Raw genomic sequence first — 18,117 nt, forward strand, 5'->3', positions numbered from 1 at the left:
GGGTAGAAACTGTTGCAAAACCAGCTGGTGCATGTGTTCAGGCTTCTGTACCTTCTCCCCGATGGAAGAGGTTGTAAAAGAAGCATTGCCAGGGTGGGATGGATCTTTGAGAATGCTGGCGACCTTTTCTTGACAGCAGGCCTGGTAGATGGATTCTATAGATGGGAGGTTGTCTTTTGTGATTGTCCGGGCTGAGTTCACCACTCTCTCTAACCATCTCCGATCTTGAATGGTACAGTTGCCATACCAGGTAGTGATACATCCAGACAGAATGCTCTCGATGGCACACCTATAAAAGTTGGCAAGGGTATTCGCTGTCATCCCAAATTTTCTCAGCTGTCTGAGGAAGAAGAAACGTTGGGACTTTGTAACGTTCTAAGTGCACATTTATCATTCTCAGACTTGTTATCTTAGCATTCAGTCTTTGGTCTGCTAACTTCATGTTAACTCAATCCTTTTATTGAGCTTGTCAGTTTCACTGATCTCTGCGTTGTAATAATATGCCTACATAGGCTATTATTATAGAAGTCAAAATTCAGCAAGAAGTTTAATGACCCATAATTGCCATATCATGAGAGAGCAATATCTTCAGAAATGCTTTTAATTTCCATGTTCCCAGGGAGAAACATTTCTATTCTGTATTCCATGCAGGCAGCATTACCATCTGTTCCATCTGGGAGACTATCAGTCTCTGATATCAGCAAATACAAAGACTGACCAGGAGAAAACAAAATGCAAAGATTGCTGCCACTCTCCTTGTTTCCACCAGTTATAATGCATTCTTGTAATGTTGACTCAATTACTATCCAAGTCATCTGATACTCTAACTGTGCTATTGGCTAGGTTCGTCTGCAGCTTACCCCTTGTTAATGCTTGACAGCTCTTGACCTCATTACAGTCTTAATTCAAACATGGACGAATGAGATGAATATCATCTCATCTCTGGAACTAACAATCCCTAACATCAAAGCTGTATTTGAATGAGTGTGACCTCAAGGATCCCTAGCAAAACTGGAACAAAGGGAATTAGGGCAAACTCTCCATGAGTTGGAATCATACCTGCCAGAAGGAACATGGTTGTGGTTGCTGGGGGTCATTCACTTCAGCTCCAGGACATCTCTATAGGAGTTCCTCAAGGTAGTGTCATAAGCCTAGCCATCTTCAGCTGCTTAAACAATGACCTTCCCTCCATCATCGGGTCAGTGTGGTATGTTCGTTAATGATTGATTGCACAAATTTTCAGCACCATTCTCAACTTCTCAGATACTAAAGCAGTTGATGTTCAAATGCAACAAAATCTGGACAATATCCAGGCTTGAATTGACAAATGGCAAGTAGCATTCACGCCCCTCCCAATGCTAGGCAATGAACATCTCCAGTAAGAGCTAATCTAACCACCGTCCCTTTACATTAACTCAATCACCTGCTGTCAACATTCTGGAGTTTACCATTGACCAGAAACTGAACTAGACTTGCCGTGGAAGTTTATAAAATCATGAGCGGCATGGATACAGTGATTTGCCAAGGTCTTTTCCCCAGAAAAGGAGAGTCCAAAACTGAGATGATTGGGGAAAGATTTAAAAGGGATCTGAGGGGCAACTTTTTCATGCAGGAGCGTCGGAGGCTGAGGGGTGACTGTTGAAATACTGCGTGCAGTTCTGGTCTCCTTTCTATCAGAAAGATGTTGTGAAACTTGAAAGGGTTCAGAAAAGATTTACAAGGATGTTGCCAGCGGTTGGAGGATTTAAGCTATAGGGAGAGGCTGAACAGGCTGGGGCTGTTTTCCCTGGAGTTTTTCCTGGGTGACCTTATAGAGGTTTACAAAATTATGAGGGGCATGGATATGAAAAATAGGCAAAGTCTTTTCCCTGGGATCGGGGAGTCCACAACTAGAGGGCATAGGTTTAGGGTGAGAGGGGTAAGATATAAAAGAGACTCACGGGGAAACTTTCTCACACAGAGGGTGGTACATGTATGGAATGAGCTGCCAGAGGAAGTGGTGGAGGCTGGAAAAATTGCAACATTTAAGAGGCATTTGGATGGGTATATGAATAGGAAGGGTTTGGAGGGATACGGGTTGGGTGCTGCAAGTAGAACTAGATTGGGTTGGGATATCTGGTTGGCATGGATGGGTTGGACCAAAGAATCTGTTTCCATGCTGTACATTTCTGACTGTATGAGTGGTGCATGCATGGAATGAACTACCAGAGAAAGTGGTGGAGGCTGGTACAATTCTAATATTTAAAAGGATGGGTATATGAATAGGGAGGATTTAGTGAGATATAGACCAAGTGCTGGCAAACGGGACTAGATTAATTTAGAATATCTGGGCGACATAGATGAGTTGGATCGAAGGGTGCTGTACATCTCTAGGCCTCTATAAATACAGTAGCTGCAAGAGCAGGTCAGAGGCTAGCAATACTGTGGTGAGTAACTTGCCTCGTGACTCTCCAAAGCTTGTTCAAAAATAGGTGCCATATTTTTAAGGGGAGAGGAGAAAGTTTTAAAAAGAATGTGAGGGGCAACCTTTTTACATAGAGAGTGGTTCATGTGTAGAATGAACTGCCAGAGGAAGTGGTGGATGCAAATACAGTTTACAACATATAAAAGATGTTTGGATAGGTACATGATGGGAAAGGTATGGAGGGATATGAGCCAAATGCAGGCAAGTAGGACTAGTTTGGAAACATGGTTGGCGTGGACTAGTTGGACTGAAGGGACTGTTTTTATGCTGTACGAGTCTATGACTCTATCTACAAGGCACAAGTCAGGGGTGTGATGGAATACTCTACATTTGCTTGTGTGAGTGCAGCTCCACAACACTCAAGCTTGACACCATCCAGGACGAAGCAACACGTCTGATTGGCACCACATCCAATAGTCCATCACCGATCGTCAGTCGCAGAAGTGTGTACTATCTACAAGATGCACTGCAGAAATTCACCAAAGGTCTTTCAGTATGACTTTCCATCTCGAAGGACAAGAGCAACAGGTACATGGGAAGGCCACCACCTGAAAGTTCCCCTTCAAGCTACTCACTGTCTTAACTTGGAAGTATATTGCAGTTCTTTCGGTATTGTTGGGTCAAATGCTGGAATTACCTTTCTAACAGGATTGTGAATCAGCTTACAGAACGTGGGCTGCAGCAGTTCAAGATGACAGCTCACCATCACCTTCTCAAGGGCAACGAGGGATAGACAGAAGATGATGGCCAGCTAGTGACACCCATGACCCATGGATGAATTTTTAAAAATGTTTTGTTCAACAAACCTCTTCATTGTGATTACAGCCCTTTGGTTTAGACTGATTGACTAACTTAATTTTATTGGGTTTCCCATATTATACTTTGCACAGATCAGACAGCTTTGACAATATTTGGCTATGTCTCAGCCCATGCGCAGCCAAACTAATGGCACTCCATGTGTAACAATATTTATATCTTAGGTCCACACTCTGAATTTCAGTTTGTCTTGAGTGGAGTTTAGTTTGATCCTCTTTCATATTGGAAAAGATCTCTCCTGATTTACCCTGCAATCATTCTTATTCCTAATGGCCTTTCATTTATTCTCCTGGTTTACTCTGAACATAATACAATCTCCATATTTACCATGCACCATCTTTAATTACTTCACTCACAAACTCATTTTTTGGTCTGAATCCTCAAATGGACCACACAGTTCTGACCTGAGCTTGGACCCCTTATCTAACTTGTAATTAAGTAAATGTACTTGCTTGTCCGTTGATGTAAATGTTCAAACCAGTACTGGCGATTTAGCCTAGAAGTACCTGTTGACAATGCCAGGATGTGATGAAAATCGTGAAATATTACCACTCTCAAGTCTGTGAATATCAAGCACTTAAAGATCTTCATTTGAGAATATGCAAATGAGAAAGTTATCTTAGGAACCAAAAGAAATTCTCAAAAATACTGAACGTTCAGCACATGTTTACAACTCAATACATGCTGGCTCATGTTATCTCCACCTTTAGATTTGGGTCTGCTGGTTTCCATGGTAACTCAACCGTTCTGACTGAACTGTCAGTACCTCTTATCTCCCCGCTCTGTACCGTAATTCATATACTTAAACAGATTGTTACTGTTACATTGTTTAAAAGGTTGAGCATAACTACAGCACTCATTTCGAGAGGATCATGCACTTTAATTTTAACCTAACTAATTTAGCCTCTTATCTTCAGCGTTAATGCAAATCATTACCCACTGTTTTAATTTCGGAATTGGGTATTGGTAAGAGAAGAAAGAAAGTCTAATAAATTGAAATGGGACCTTTTAATAATTGTTCATGTATATTTATTTTTGTACATTTATTGATATTGAGCTCATATCATATGCAAGACCTGTTAAATGCATCCTGTTAAAACTGTGACTATGCAGTTTTCTTTCATGACAAATACTTGCTTATCTTAAATTGAGTTTGTTCAAGAGTTGAATACTTTGATGTCTGGGGGAACACATTTCACAACTCTTGAACTCCTGAGAGGGATGTGAGCAAGCTTGTTTAACAGTCATACAGTTCTTTTTTTTTGCTAATTACTAGTTAGATCATATATCTGTATAAAACAGATGTGCATTTCTAGAGTCTAGATGCCAGTCTCTGCTGTTTGAGCTCTGCCGACCACTTCTGTCCTCCATCACTCTATGTTTCATAAACTTTTAGTGATTGAGCCTTGTTGACAAAATGTTTCCCAGTATCCTCCATCATTATCATTGCTTTTACACTTTGGCTACCCACATCTGGGCCAGGTGGACAAGTCCAGGTCATGGATAGGATGAGTGAGTGAGGTCTGAATTGAGCAGAGATTGAATGGAGTGGGGATGAGAAAGTTTACAGCCTTTCCTTAAACATTTAGATTAAAATTTAATTTTGAATTATAGAACACATTTGCTGTATACCGGAAAATAGACAGGCAGGGAGGGTAAGATAATTAAGAATATTTGCCTTAACATCAGCGAATCTGTATAAACAAGATACCAAGTGTTAACATTCACGGCTGTCCTTTGTGAAATTAATAAACAATGTTTAATTCTGACCTCAGAACGAAACTCTGTATCAATTAACTTCTCCCCCCAAATTATTGTCCTTCGCTATTATCTGTCTAGTTCAGGACAGGCAGTGTTTTCGTTAACTTTTGTGTTTGTGACAGCCCCACCTTTGTAAATCTGTGTGTAAAGGTAGTCTGTTTGAGATAGTATAATGGAGCAGCTAGCTGGGCCTCTTGAAAGAAGAGCAATTCCTATTCACCTTGGTTAATAGAATCCCTAAAAAGTCAGAACTACAAAATCTCAACCAATCTGCAAATCTAAGGATTGTGCAACTGATTGTAAAACTGCCAATGAAAGCACCACTATAACTTCCGCTGCATTAGTCGCAGTGGGAAAGAGCAAGGCGAGAAGAGAGAATTTCAGGAAAAACTGCAGGAAAAGAACTTTGAATGATGACAGCTCAAACATCAGTTAAGTAAAGATTGGAGAAGCTGAAATGGAGTGATGTTTATCTGGGATTAAGACTCTGTAATGGATGGTGTTGGGAAACAGGTTGTAACTCTGTTTTGATATTTGTGTTAAAATATCTATAACTTTGTTTTTTTTCTCTTGTGTATCTGAATGGGATGCTGTTGGGAAAGTTGATGCTGCACTGTAGGGATTCTATGTTTCTATGAAAATGATTTTGCTTCCTAGCAACTACTTGTCTAGAGAGGGTACTTCACTTTTTTTTCTTTTTTTCCCAAGTCTTCATGAAATCTACATTGCAAATTTTATATGTGCAGCCTTACTGATTAAGGGTGAAATATTTTTTCATAATGAGAGATTATGACATTGAAATAAACGTAGTGCAGATTTTATGGATAGAATTGAAACGTAGAAAAGGACTTAAAACCATTAAGGAATTATGTGTAGGTTTTTCTGGCAATGACCATGAAGTAATAAATTGTATTAGTACAGAGGTTGGACGTGTATGTGGCAAGATTAGAGTGGTTTTAATGTTTGATTTTAACTTACATATTGATTGGGACAAGCATGTATCAGGAAACGCAGTGAATTTCTTAATTGTGTGTGGGATAGTTTTTTTAATCAGCTCTAGAACCAATAAGGTACCTACCGATATTAAATTTAGCATGATTACTGAAGGTACGTCAATATTTGTCGAACAGTGATCATAAATTAAAGGGAAAAGTATGAAATATCTGCTAAGATTCAAGATGTTGTTAAGGGTGAGATGAAATGGAGAGTAACCATAGTAAATTGAGCAAATTTATTATTAGATAAATGACAACAGTGGGAGATATTCAAAAAGGAATTTAATGTTCACAGAACTTATTTATACAAGGGACAAGAACTTGCTGAAAACAAAATAGTAATGGACAGCTCAAGAGGTAAGAAACAATTAAAAATTAAAAGGAAAATTATATAAAATGCAAAACAAAAGGACACGAACTCTGGAGAATAATAAAGATACGAAAAATTGTTACATTCTAATTGTTACATTAGAGTGACAAACAGCGAATGAGAATTCCAGGAAGAAAATTAGAAAAGGAACTTGTATAGGCATCAAGATCAACATAAAAATAATTTATAATTACATTGCTCGGAAGCAACAGTTAACATAATCTTGTCAATGAAAATAAGGAAATGATTGATAGCCCTGCCTGGATCTTCGCATCCCTTACAATGTTGTATGCGACCTTACCCTTCTTGAGTTTCCCCCTTTCACTGTAATAACTCCCTTCACAATCCAGTCCATTGACGCCCATCTGCAGACTTGAGTTTCCTACTTTCCCTTGGAATACATGGACCATGATCATTAATGCACAAAGCCCCAGACTGACATTGCAAAACAGTCCCAACTGATAATGGCCCAGACCCTGCACTGATGTCTGTATAGCATCCTGTCTAACTGCAGGACTGAACATGAAACAATCCCCAAACTCTGGTTGGACCAAATAGTTGACTGACCATGGCCAGCTGCCTTTACTGGAATCACAGAAGCCTTTTGTCTGATTGTGGTGGTGCTTCTGATTGACCCTACTGACGACACAAGTAGCTGCTATCTTTTGATTTTCAGACAATGCCATTTGATTAAAGAACATGTAACATTTTACGCAAGGTGCTGGTACTTGCTGCAACTGTGACATTAATATAGCACAGTTTCATACTACAAAATGTCCAGCCCCTTGCCTATTAAGTGCTCCCAACCATGACAAGTTTCCTTCCTTTTCCTTTTGCACGTAGAGTCATAGAGATGTACAGCACGGAAACAGACCCTACGGTCCAACCCACCCATGCCGACCAGATATCCCAACCCGATCTAGTCCCACCTGCCAGCACCTAGCCCATATCCCTCCAAACCCTTCCTATTCATGTACCCATCCAAATGCCTTTTAAATGTTGCAATTGTACCAGCCTCCACCATTTCCTCTTGGCAGCTCATTCCATACACGTACCACCCTCTACATGAAAAAGTTGTCCCTAAGGTCCCTTTTATATCTTTCCCCTCTCACCCTAAACCTATGCCCTCTACTTCTCCCACCCCAGGGAAAGACTTTGTCTATTTATCCTATCCATGCCCTCATAATTTTGTAAACCTCTATCAGGTCACCCCTCAGCCCCTGACACTCCAGGGAAAACAGCCCAGCCTGTTCAGCCTCTCCCTGTAGCTCAAATTCTCCAACCCTGGCAATATCCTTGTAAATAATTTCTGAACCCTTTCAAGTTTCACAACATCTTCCCGATAGTAAGGAGACCAGAATTGCACGCAATATTCCAACAGTGGTCTAACCAATGTCCTGTACAGCTGCAACATGACCTCTCAACTCCTGTACTCAATACTCTGACCAATAAAATAAAGCATACCAAACGCCTTCTTCACTGCAATGCAAGACATTGGCAGTCTCCCAGTATGTGCAAAGTGAGTGAAGGTGTCATGGAGCATATGAGAAATTTGTGGTGAAGACAAAGTTTGGTGAAGCTCAGAGAAGCATGTGGTGAGCAGTTGTCACTGATTAACTACTCTGACTGTCACATCGGGAATTGGCACCAGCTAGTGTCTTGGGGAAGGAGAGGAGGATCAGAAGTGGCATGCAAATGAAGCGAGCTGGGCTAGAAATGCAATGAAAATACAGTTTGATTAGATTCCCTGCAGTGTAGAAACAGGCCTTTCGGCCCACCAAGTCCACACTGACCCTCCGAAGAGGAACCCATCCAGACCCATTTCCCTCTGACTAATGCACCTAATACTATCGACAATTTAGCACAGCCAATTCACCTGACCTGCATATCTTTGGACTGTGGGAGGAAACCAGAGCAGCCGGAGGAAACTCACGCAGACACAGGGAGAATGTGCAAACTCCACACAGTCCCCCGAGGCTAGAATCAAACCCAAGTTCCTGACGCTGTGAGGCAGCAGTGCTAAACACTGAGCCACTATTCCGCCCAGTTTGTTTGTCAATTCATTACATAACTCTTTTTTTCTGAATGTTAGGCTGTCGGATAGATAGCACTTAGTGTTTACTTTGTTGACTCCCATATGGTTGGATCTGTATTTAAGTATGTTTATTTTAAAATATAAATCAAAAAATATTTGAGGTAAATCTGGCCTGTGCCAGCAGCATAAAACAGGATCACAATAAATCAGTTGCTGAACTTTATAATGTCAATTTTTATTTTGCACCAATTTTTAATTTTAAATCAAGTAGAATTGATGTTAAAACTAAGAAACTAGTCTTCAAAAAGAAATTGAACATTTGCTTTCATGGATAGATTGTGCATGCTGAAAGATTGGTGGTGACTTACTGAGTTTGCTGCACTGGTGTTGAACAGTTGCACTTGAACAGTTGCATATTCCTCTCTATTACCTTTGTATAACTCAAACTATTACTCAAAGTTGTTATGGTTTAAACAGTTCACCTAAACCTCAATTATAGGGAACCATTCCGTTTTCACCATGAACACTTGCGTGAGATGATGGGCAATGTTCCAAATCTTTTAGGACAAGACTTCATATCGAATTCCCAACCGGGATCCTCAAACCAACCAGTGACAAGGAATGAGGTATTATAATTAATATTTCTGTACTCTAATTAAGATGCAAGAGTTTTGGGTTTTAGAGAAATAGTATTCATTACTTGCAGAGCTAAATATCTAACACATAGTTCTCTGTGTTTTTTTTAAAATAAGATTTTAGTTCAACATAAATCTACAGGAACAGTGTCACAAAATGGGCAATGTTGGGGCTGAGTGTATGATGGATTTTAGATTCCTGCCGGTGTTTGGGTTGGGTAGCAAATCAAAATTACATTGCAATTTTATTAGAATGTGGAGAATATTATATAAAAAGTTAGAGAGTTGAGGATAGTTTCCTGGAGAAGTTCCAAGGTAAAGATGAAGTCACCACAATCGTACCACACCGTAGGGCTGTTCTCTCATTAGAGAGAGAGACACGACTGATGGTGGTTTTAACTTCTCACCTCAGGCAAGGATAGAGTTTGAGAAGAAGAGTCCTTCATAGTAACCTCAGCCTGTGTGGGATTTGGCATCATGCTGCATTGCAAATGAACCATCCAGCCAACTGAGTTAGTCCAAGGGTAAAAGTATATGGAGGGAGAACTGAAGCTATATTTTATCAAAGATGCTTGAGTGTTGATTAGCTGAGTGTTACGACCAGGGATAGCAAGCCAAACCAAATCAGCTTTACTGTTGCAACATGAAATTAAAACATTCAGTCCCTCTCAAGGTTTGTTCAATTGTTCCCAATCAGATTCGATGAATAACAGATCTTAGAGACCAAATTTATAACTTAAACAAATATTAATAATTAATCATTGATACTGTAACTATCGCAGTACAAAGCTAAACAACAAGGAAATCTAATTATGTCATAGAAGATTTGCAACACCCACAAAGCTGCATCAGAACATTATTTCAACAAGCCAACACATACTGCAGCACAGAGGAACTACGCAGAACAGAGGAAAATCACCTATACCATGTATTCAAAAAGAATGGGTACCCAATGAACACAGTCCGCCGATTTCTCAGCAACAAACCCAAACAAGCAGACAAAACACATCCAGACACCATCCCCTACATCAAAGACATATTGGAAATGACTGCCAGACTACTCAGACCCCTTGGCATCATGATAGCCGACAAAGCCACAAACACACTAAAACAGCAGCTCATGAATTTGAAAGACCCCATACAGACAACGAGCAAAACTAATGTTATTTACAAAACACCGTGAAAGGAGTGTAACAAACACTACATTGAACAAACCAGCAGAAAACTAGCCACCAGGATAGTGACTTTACCACAGGAAATAACATTACCACAGGAAATGACATCACCAACCCAAAGAAACCCAAATATATAAATAGAAAGCAGGAATTTTCAGCAGTGCTTCACCTGAGGCCCACTGAAGATGTTACCTAGTAGGATAACGAAACGTCTGAAAATGAACCTCCAAGCTCAGCAAGCAAACCTACATCCAGAACCTCAACCTGAGCTACAAATCTTCTCAAATCCCACTAAGACCTATGGGCGCAATACGCTAAAACTGGCCCAAAAATGGGATTCGAATGCCATCCGACAGATTGCCACCTGCAAACAGTTGTAATTCCTGCATGAATGCCTAAGGAAACAGGTATGACCTAAATGCCTTCAATACAAACCTCCCCTTAACACACCACTAGCCATAAGAATAGCAGAGCAAAATGACCGCACAGTGCTTAGAGAAATGATTAATGATTCCCACAACAGACTCCGTAAATACAACCAGGACATTTTGCATCAAAAGTCTTTACTCAGTCATGCAACAGACCATGAATGGATAAACACAATACGACAAGCCATAGATATTAAACAGCGACAAACCCAGAAAATGAAAAAAACTAGACCTGCAGAAAAAACTAGACAAACTTACACAAAGTAACAACACTGACAACACAGAAGCATGGTTAAAAAGCTTATCTGACTGACTCTTATGAGACACTGAAAAAGCTTGCTTAGTAAGAGGATTAAATTACAACTGCCAGGATGCGGACCAGAAAGATTTTTTAGCAACATTAGAAACAACACTAAAAGACAACCAACTCACAGAAGAAACCCACCAAACCATCAGATGGGTAGTGGCACCAATATTAAGCTGAAAAAGGGAAGGAAACACACTCAATACACAAGAAAGGAAAGCACTAGAAAGACTAAAAAAAGATAAAGACGTTGTATTCCTACCTGCAAACAAAGGACGCTTGACAGTCATTCTAAATCGAAGAGACTACATTGAGAAAGCGATTCACTACTTACAAATACCAACAGGTGGTGATAGACCCGGCCCCACAACTAGAGAATCAAGCCCTTCTTTAAAAAACTTCAGCAATCTATAGAAATAAATAAGACTGACTTCCAAAAAATGAAACCAGACAGATCCAACACACCACTCTTCTACGGATTACCGGAAATTCATAAACCAGGAGCCCCCCTCAGACCTATAGTCTCGCTACCTGGAACACCAACTTACAGATTGGCCAAGGAGGTACACCAAAGACTAAAGTACTTCGTAGGAGACTCACACTACTCCATCCACTCCACCCAAGAATTCCTGAAAACCATCAAAGGCACTAAGATAGAAGAGGGTCCACTACGTGGATGACACCTTTGTCATTAATAAACGAAACAAATTAGAGGAAACCTTCAAGACCATCAATAATACCCTTACTGGCATAAAATTCACTAAAGAGGAGGAAAACAACAACAAACTGCCATTCCTAGATATCACAGTAGAGCGAACAGCCAATGGAGAGCTTCAAGCCAGCGTCTACAGCAAAGCAACACATATGGACCAAATATTGAACTACAGAAGCAATCATCCCTACACCCACAAACAAAGCTGCATCAGAACATTATTACAATGAGCCAACACACTGCAGCACAGAGGAACTACGCAGAGCAGAGGAAAATCACCTATACCGTGTATTCAAAAAGAATGGGTACCCAATGAACACAGTCCGCCGATTTCTCAGCAACAAACCCAAACAAGCAGACAAAACACATCCAGAAACCCTAGTCACTCTCCCCTACATCAAAGATACCTCGGAAATGACTGCCAGACTACTCAGACCCTTTGGTATCATGATAGCCCACAAACCCACCAACACACTAAAACAGCTGCTCATGAACTTGAAAGACTCTATACAGACAACAAGCAAAACTAATGTTATTTACAAAATACTGTGCAAGGAGTGTAACAAACACTACATTGGACAAACCAGCAGAAAACTAGCCACCAGGATACATGAATACCAACTAGCCACAAAAAGACATGCCCCTCTCTCACTAGTATCCTCATATACAGATGAGGAAGGACACCACTTCAACTGGAACAACACATCCATCCTAGGACAAGCCAAACAAAGACACGAACGAGAATTCCTAGAAGCATGGTATTCCATTCGGAACTCTATCAACAAACACATCGAGTTAGATCGCATCTACCCCCCCCCCCCCAGAAAAGGAACAGGAAGTGACACCACCACAAGAAATGACATCACCAACCCAAAGAAACTCAAACATATAAATAGAAAGCAGGAATTTTCAGCAGTGCTTCACCTGAGGCCTACTGAAGATGTTACGTAGTGGGGAAACGAAACATCTAGAAGTGAACCTCCAAGCTCAGAGAGCAAAGCTAAATCCAAAGCCTCAACCTGAGCTACAAATCTTCTCAAAACTTGCTAGGATCGTGGATAAGTAAGTGGTATATGGAATACAATGTGTGAAATATGAGTTATGAACTTTGACAGAAAGAATAGAAACATAGACTGTTTCTTAATGGGGAAAAGCTTTAGAAATCTGAAACATGATGGAACTTAGGAGTCCTAGTTCAGGATTCGGTAAACATTAGCATGCAGGTTCATTTGGCAGTTAGGAAGGCAAATGCAATTTAAGCATTCATTTTGAGAGGGCTAGAATAGAAGAGTAGAGATGCAGTGTTGAGGCTGTATAGACTATAGTCAGACCATATTTGGAATATTATGAGCAGTTTTGGGCCCTATATCTAAAGAAGGATGCGCTGGCATTGTAGGGGTCCAGAGTAGATTTACAAGAATGATTTGAACTGTTATGAAGTTGAAGGCGTTTACTGCACCTTTAAGAGAGAGTGAATGCTGTTCTGAATTGAGAGCTTATAAGTCTGTACTTGTTCAAGTTTAGAATGCTGAGGAGAATCCCATTGAAACTTACAGAATGGTGAGCAACCTGGATAGAGGGGACGTGGAGATGTTTCCATTAGTAGGAGAGACTTGGGCCCAAGGACACAGTCTCAGAGTGAAGGGACAACCCTTTAGAACTGAGATGAGGAGGCTAATGGCTCTACATAACTCACTGCCACAAAGGGCTGTGCAGGTCAAGTCATTAAGTGTACTTAAGGCAGAGATGGATTGGTTCTTGATTAGCAAGGAGAGTAAAGGTTATGCAGAGAAGGCAGGAGAATGGAGTTGAGAAACATATCAGCCAAGATCAAATGGCAGAGTAGATTCAGTGGGCTGAATGGCCTGCTTTTGAAGAGTGAAATATATCCCTGTTGGTGGGATCTGTTTGAATGCAGAAATGGCGGTGATTTGGAAGGTGACGACCGGGGGGCTTTGTCCTTGTTGCTGTTAGAGAGGTGGGGTTCAAGGGCGGAGGTGCAGTAAGTGGATGAGATACGCTGGAGGGCATCGTAAACCGCATGGGAGGAGAAATTGTGATCTTTGAAGAAGGAGGCCATCTGATATGTTCTGTGGTGGAATTGGTCCTCCTGGGAGCAGATACAGCAGAGGCAGAGGAATTGGGAATAAGGGATAGCGTTTTTACAGGAGGCAGGGTGGGAGGAGATGTAGTCCAGGTAGCTGTGGGAGTCGGTGAGTCTGTAGTAGCTGTCCGTGTTGAGTTGGAAATGGAGATGGAGAGGTCCAGGGGTGGGAGGGAGGTGTCCGAGATGGTCCAGGTGAACTTACGGTCGGGGTGGAATGTGTTAGTGGACTTGATAAACTGTTCAACCTCCTCGTTGGAGCACAAGATGGTGCCGATACAGTCATTGATGTAGCAGAGGAAATGGTGGGAAATGATACCGGTGTAGCTGCAGAAGATGGACTGTGAAATAGATTGCTTGTTACTGTTTTGACAGTCATTTGAATTTAACAAACCATTTAAAATTATGCCCCAGGATACTAAAACCTAATCGAGTTTGAATTTATTGTTTTGCCAACATCAAATCAATGAGAAGATCTGATGTTGGTGATATAAAAATGTTATTGGAAAGATGTTATTGAACTGGAAAAAGTGCAGAAGAAATTTTTAAGGATGTTGCCAGGACTCAACAGTCTGAGCTATAGGGAGAGGATGAACAAGCTAGGACAAGCTATAAGAGCGGGAATCTTATAGAAGTATATAAGATCATGAGAGGCATGGAAAGGGTGAATGCACATGGTCTTTTCCCCAGGGTTGGAGAATCAAGGTCCAGAGGGCATCAGTTTAAGGTTAGTCGGGAAAGAAGGAAAGGAAACCTAAGGGGCAATGTTTGTACACAGAGGTTGGTACACATATGGAATGAGCTGCCAGCAGAAGTGGTTCAGGCACATAGATTAACAACATTTAAATACATAGTTAGGAAAATACATAGTTAGGAAAGGTTAGAAGGATATGGGTCCAGTGCAGGGAAATGGGGTTAGTATGGGTGGACATTTTGGTCGGCATGGACCAATTGGGCCAAAGGGCCTGTCTCTGTGCTGTACGACACTATGACCTCTACGTCTGGTGAAACACAAACCACACAACTGTGAACAGGTTACTGATGAGTAAGAGTTAGATAAACTGTGTGGAGAGGGCCAGTTTTGATATGGAACCTGGAATGAACATTATGAATAAATCAATACTGCCAAAAGCAGAAGTAGAAATTTAAAAAACATAAAGGTAACCTCCTTGATGCGTAAACATTGGTAGGGATGCAAGGATGGATTTGAACTTCCAGGAATTAAAATGTCGACAATGAAAAGTTGTTAATTGGCAACAAATGACACTTTGACAATACTTTGTGCAAGCATTTACAAAAGTGGCAAGTGAGAGATTTGGAAAAAGACTGATGTTGTTAAAATGGGAAGTAAGTGGATGAGATACGCTGGAGGGCATCGTCAACTGCATGGGAGGAGAAATTGTGATCTTTGAAGAAGGAGGCTCTCTATGTTCTGTGGTGGAATTGGTCCTCCTGGAAGCAGATGAGGCAGAGGCGGAGAAATTGGGAATAAGGCAGGGTAGGAGGAAGTGTAGTCCCGGTAGCTGTGGGAGTCGGTGAGTCTGTAGTAGCTGGGAACTGAGTTTGGGAACTGAGCTCCCGATAACAAAATGAGAGTCTAATATTCAGTTGGCAGACAAAGTGTTTGTAGCATTTTGTTTAGTCAATGGAGTTGTCAGATTAAGCTATTGGAGTTCACACAGTATTCACATGATGTGATCCTGATTTCACCCTGAATTGCCCAGAGAAAGTTGAAGCGGCTTAACAGTACAAATACTTTACCATAGAAAATTGAACTCTGTGCTATTTATAATTTACTTTTAGTGTTGCCCATACGTTATTTTATTCAGAAAAACACTATTGCTGTGCTAAGTTTTTTGTTTGCTTTTGTCATACTATTATAGGCTTCTTCCTGGACAGATCCTTTCAACAGGATGAGCACCATGATGGAACAAATCAGAAAAGAAATGTTTGACATGCAAAACAAAAGTGTAAGTGCAATTTAGACACAATCAAAGGGAAATTCTTCCTTTCCAGAATTGTAGCCTTGCTTTTCATATTGTAAAAATATTCAAAATGCAGTTTTTATGACATAGTGGTGAACCCTTCTGTTAATTAAACCAAACACCCAGAAAAGCTCACTTCACCTCATAATCTGTTAAAATATGAGTGCAGAGAACCCCCAACAACCATTCACAACTCCTTTTCTCTTAGCTGCTTGTATCGGAAAGATGGTGTGAAACTTGAAAGGGTTCAGAAAAGATTTACAAGGATGTTGCCAGGGTTGGAGGATTTGAGCCATAAGGAGAGGCTGAACAGGCTGGGGCTGTTTTCCCTAGAGCGTCGCAGGCTGAGGGGTGACCTTATAGAGGTTTACAAAATGATGAGGGGAATGGATAGATATACAAAGTCTTTTCCCTGGTGTCGGGGAGTCCAGAACTAGAGGGTATAGGTTTAGGGTGAGAGGGGAAAGATATAAAAGAGACCTAAGGGGCAACTTTTTCACACAGAAGGTGGTGCGTGTATGGAATGAGCTGCTAGAGAAAGTGGTGGAGGCTGGTACAATTGCAACATTTAAGAGGCATTTGGATGGGTATATGAATAGGAAGGGTTTGGAGCGATATGGGCCGGGTGCTGGCAAGTGGGACTAGATTGGGTTGGGCTATCTGGTTGGCATGGACGGGTTGGACCGAAGGGTCTGTTTCCATGCTGTACATCTCTATGACTCTGTGCTTATTACCTGCCTCCAACTCTATAATAATATGCTCTTCCAATAACACTCTTATTAAATTACATCAACTTAATTTCAAAACCATACAGCGGCTGTCTTCTTTGGTGTCTTTCTTCTTCCAGCTGAAGATTTCTGTAGGTCGTCTTCTTTCATTTTACTGCGAATCTGTTTTATATGAAAAGTTACCTTTGATGGAGAGTGTTTCCTAATTTCTTGGATCTGAGTTGATGGCAGTTTCTCTGTCTCCAATTTTCAAAATGCCTGCATTTTTATATCTCCAACATCGGATTGTCTCATTGGTTCAATGTTGGCAAGACAGTAAATTCAAACTCAACAGATTTAGTATCCTGGGGCACAAGTTAAATTCGAATTGTTGTCAAAAATCAACCAACTCACGTATCCGTTTCACAGCCAAATATTACAGATTTTCAGTTTTTCAGTAACTCTGAGACTGCCATCTAGTCATATCATACAGGTTTTATAAACTGTCCATTTAGAACAGGACTCGCGCTCTCTTAAAGGTACAGCATACTCCTTCAACCTCATAACACAGTGTAGGCTTCTAAAATTTTCTAAAATGTTTTGTCAAGCTGCATCTTCTAAAAATGTTTTTTTTTGTTGATAGGGAATCCAACCTTCAGACCGTGTTGGTCACTCTTTGAACAGCTCCAGTGTAATGACTTATACAAAAGTGGGCAATGAACCTCCCAAACTATTCCAGGCTACCAATCATGTGCACAACGTTCCTGGTGGAGTAAGTATTCAAAACTTCAGTAAGCTCCAGGCATTGATCACAGTAGGCATATACATGAACATAAAAATTTTACAGTTTCACATAATCAGACCATAACTGTAAAGGGATGCCTTGTGACTTTAGACAGCTGTTATCTATGTTGTAAAAATTTCTTAAGATAATCCCTTTGGAAGAGGAAAAGCTACCGTTCTTTGTATTCAATACACCAAATTATTTTAAATAGCATCATTAACACAATAAAATTCCCAATCCTTCACAAATTGATAGATGGAGAGATGCCAAGATATTGGGAAGAGGTCAGGTGTGATTGAAAGGCTTTCAAGGAGAAAGGTGAAGTACAAAAGTGCAAGAGGTTAAGGAGTGAGATCCAGAGAGAAGGCCCAAACTGAAGACTGTTTAACAATACTGAGACAAAGGTAAAAGGGGAATGCAAAGTAAGCTAGGGACACAGGACTGAAGCCTGCAACATACAGAGGTAAGATCAGAGGAAGAATGTGTGCAAGAGATCAGGGCAGAGCTTTCACAACATCTGCATCAATTGGGCATTATGAGAGTTGGAAGAATAGGTTAAGAGTGAACGAATAAGATTCTTAACTCAAGAATAAAAAGTCTGATTCTCCCCCTAAGATTTGAGCATCTTCACAAAACTCTTGCTAGAAGCAACAAAGGATATATTTGCATGCACTGACATCTCAATATTAGCTGATTTTGCCTTGTTTCTATACAGGATGCTTTTTTTTTTGTTGAGAAACTAAATGTTGCCAATACCCAGTGTAGGAGCAAATTAATGTAGATGCTGGAATTTGTACTGAAAACAACAAATGCTGGAGATTGCAGTGGGTCGGGCAGCATCC

General features: G+C 40.6%; 1 protein-coding gene across 1 annotated transcript in view; it reads left to right on the top strand.

Annotated features, from left to right (window-relative positions):
- The window catches only part of mlf1 (myeloid leukemia factor 1), a 44,067-nt gene that overhangs the window by 2,077 nt on the left and 23,873 nt on the right, over positions 1-18,117 (top strand). Inside the window, exons 2-4 of the mRNA XM_043702119.1 lie at positions 8,941-9,067; positions 15,683-15,769; positions 17,135-17,263. Of these exons, the coding sequence (XP_043558054.1) occupies positions 8,941-9,067; positions 15,683-15,769; positions 17,135-17,263 (343 nt within the window). The remainder of the gene's footprint in view (positions 1-8,940; positions 9,068-15,682; positions 15,770-17,134; positions 17,264-18,117) is intronic.

Source organism: Chiloscyllium plagiosum, chromosome 13 (genome assembly GCF_004010195.1).
Source record: "Chiloscyllium plagiosum isolate BGI_BamShark_2017 chromosome 13, ASM401019v2, whole genome shotgun sequence".
NCBI classification, from domain to species: domain Eukaryota; kingdom Metazoa; phylum Chordata; class Chondrichthyes; order Orectolobiformes; family Hemiscylliidae; genus Chiloscyllium; species Chiloscyllium plagiosum.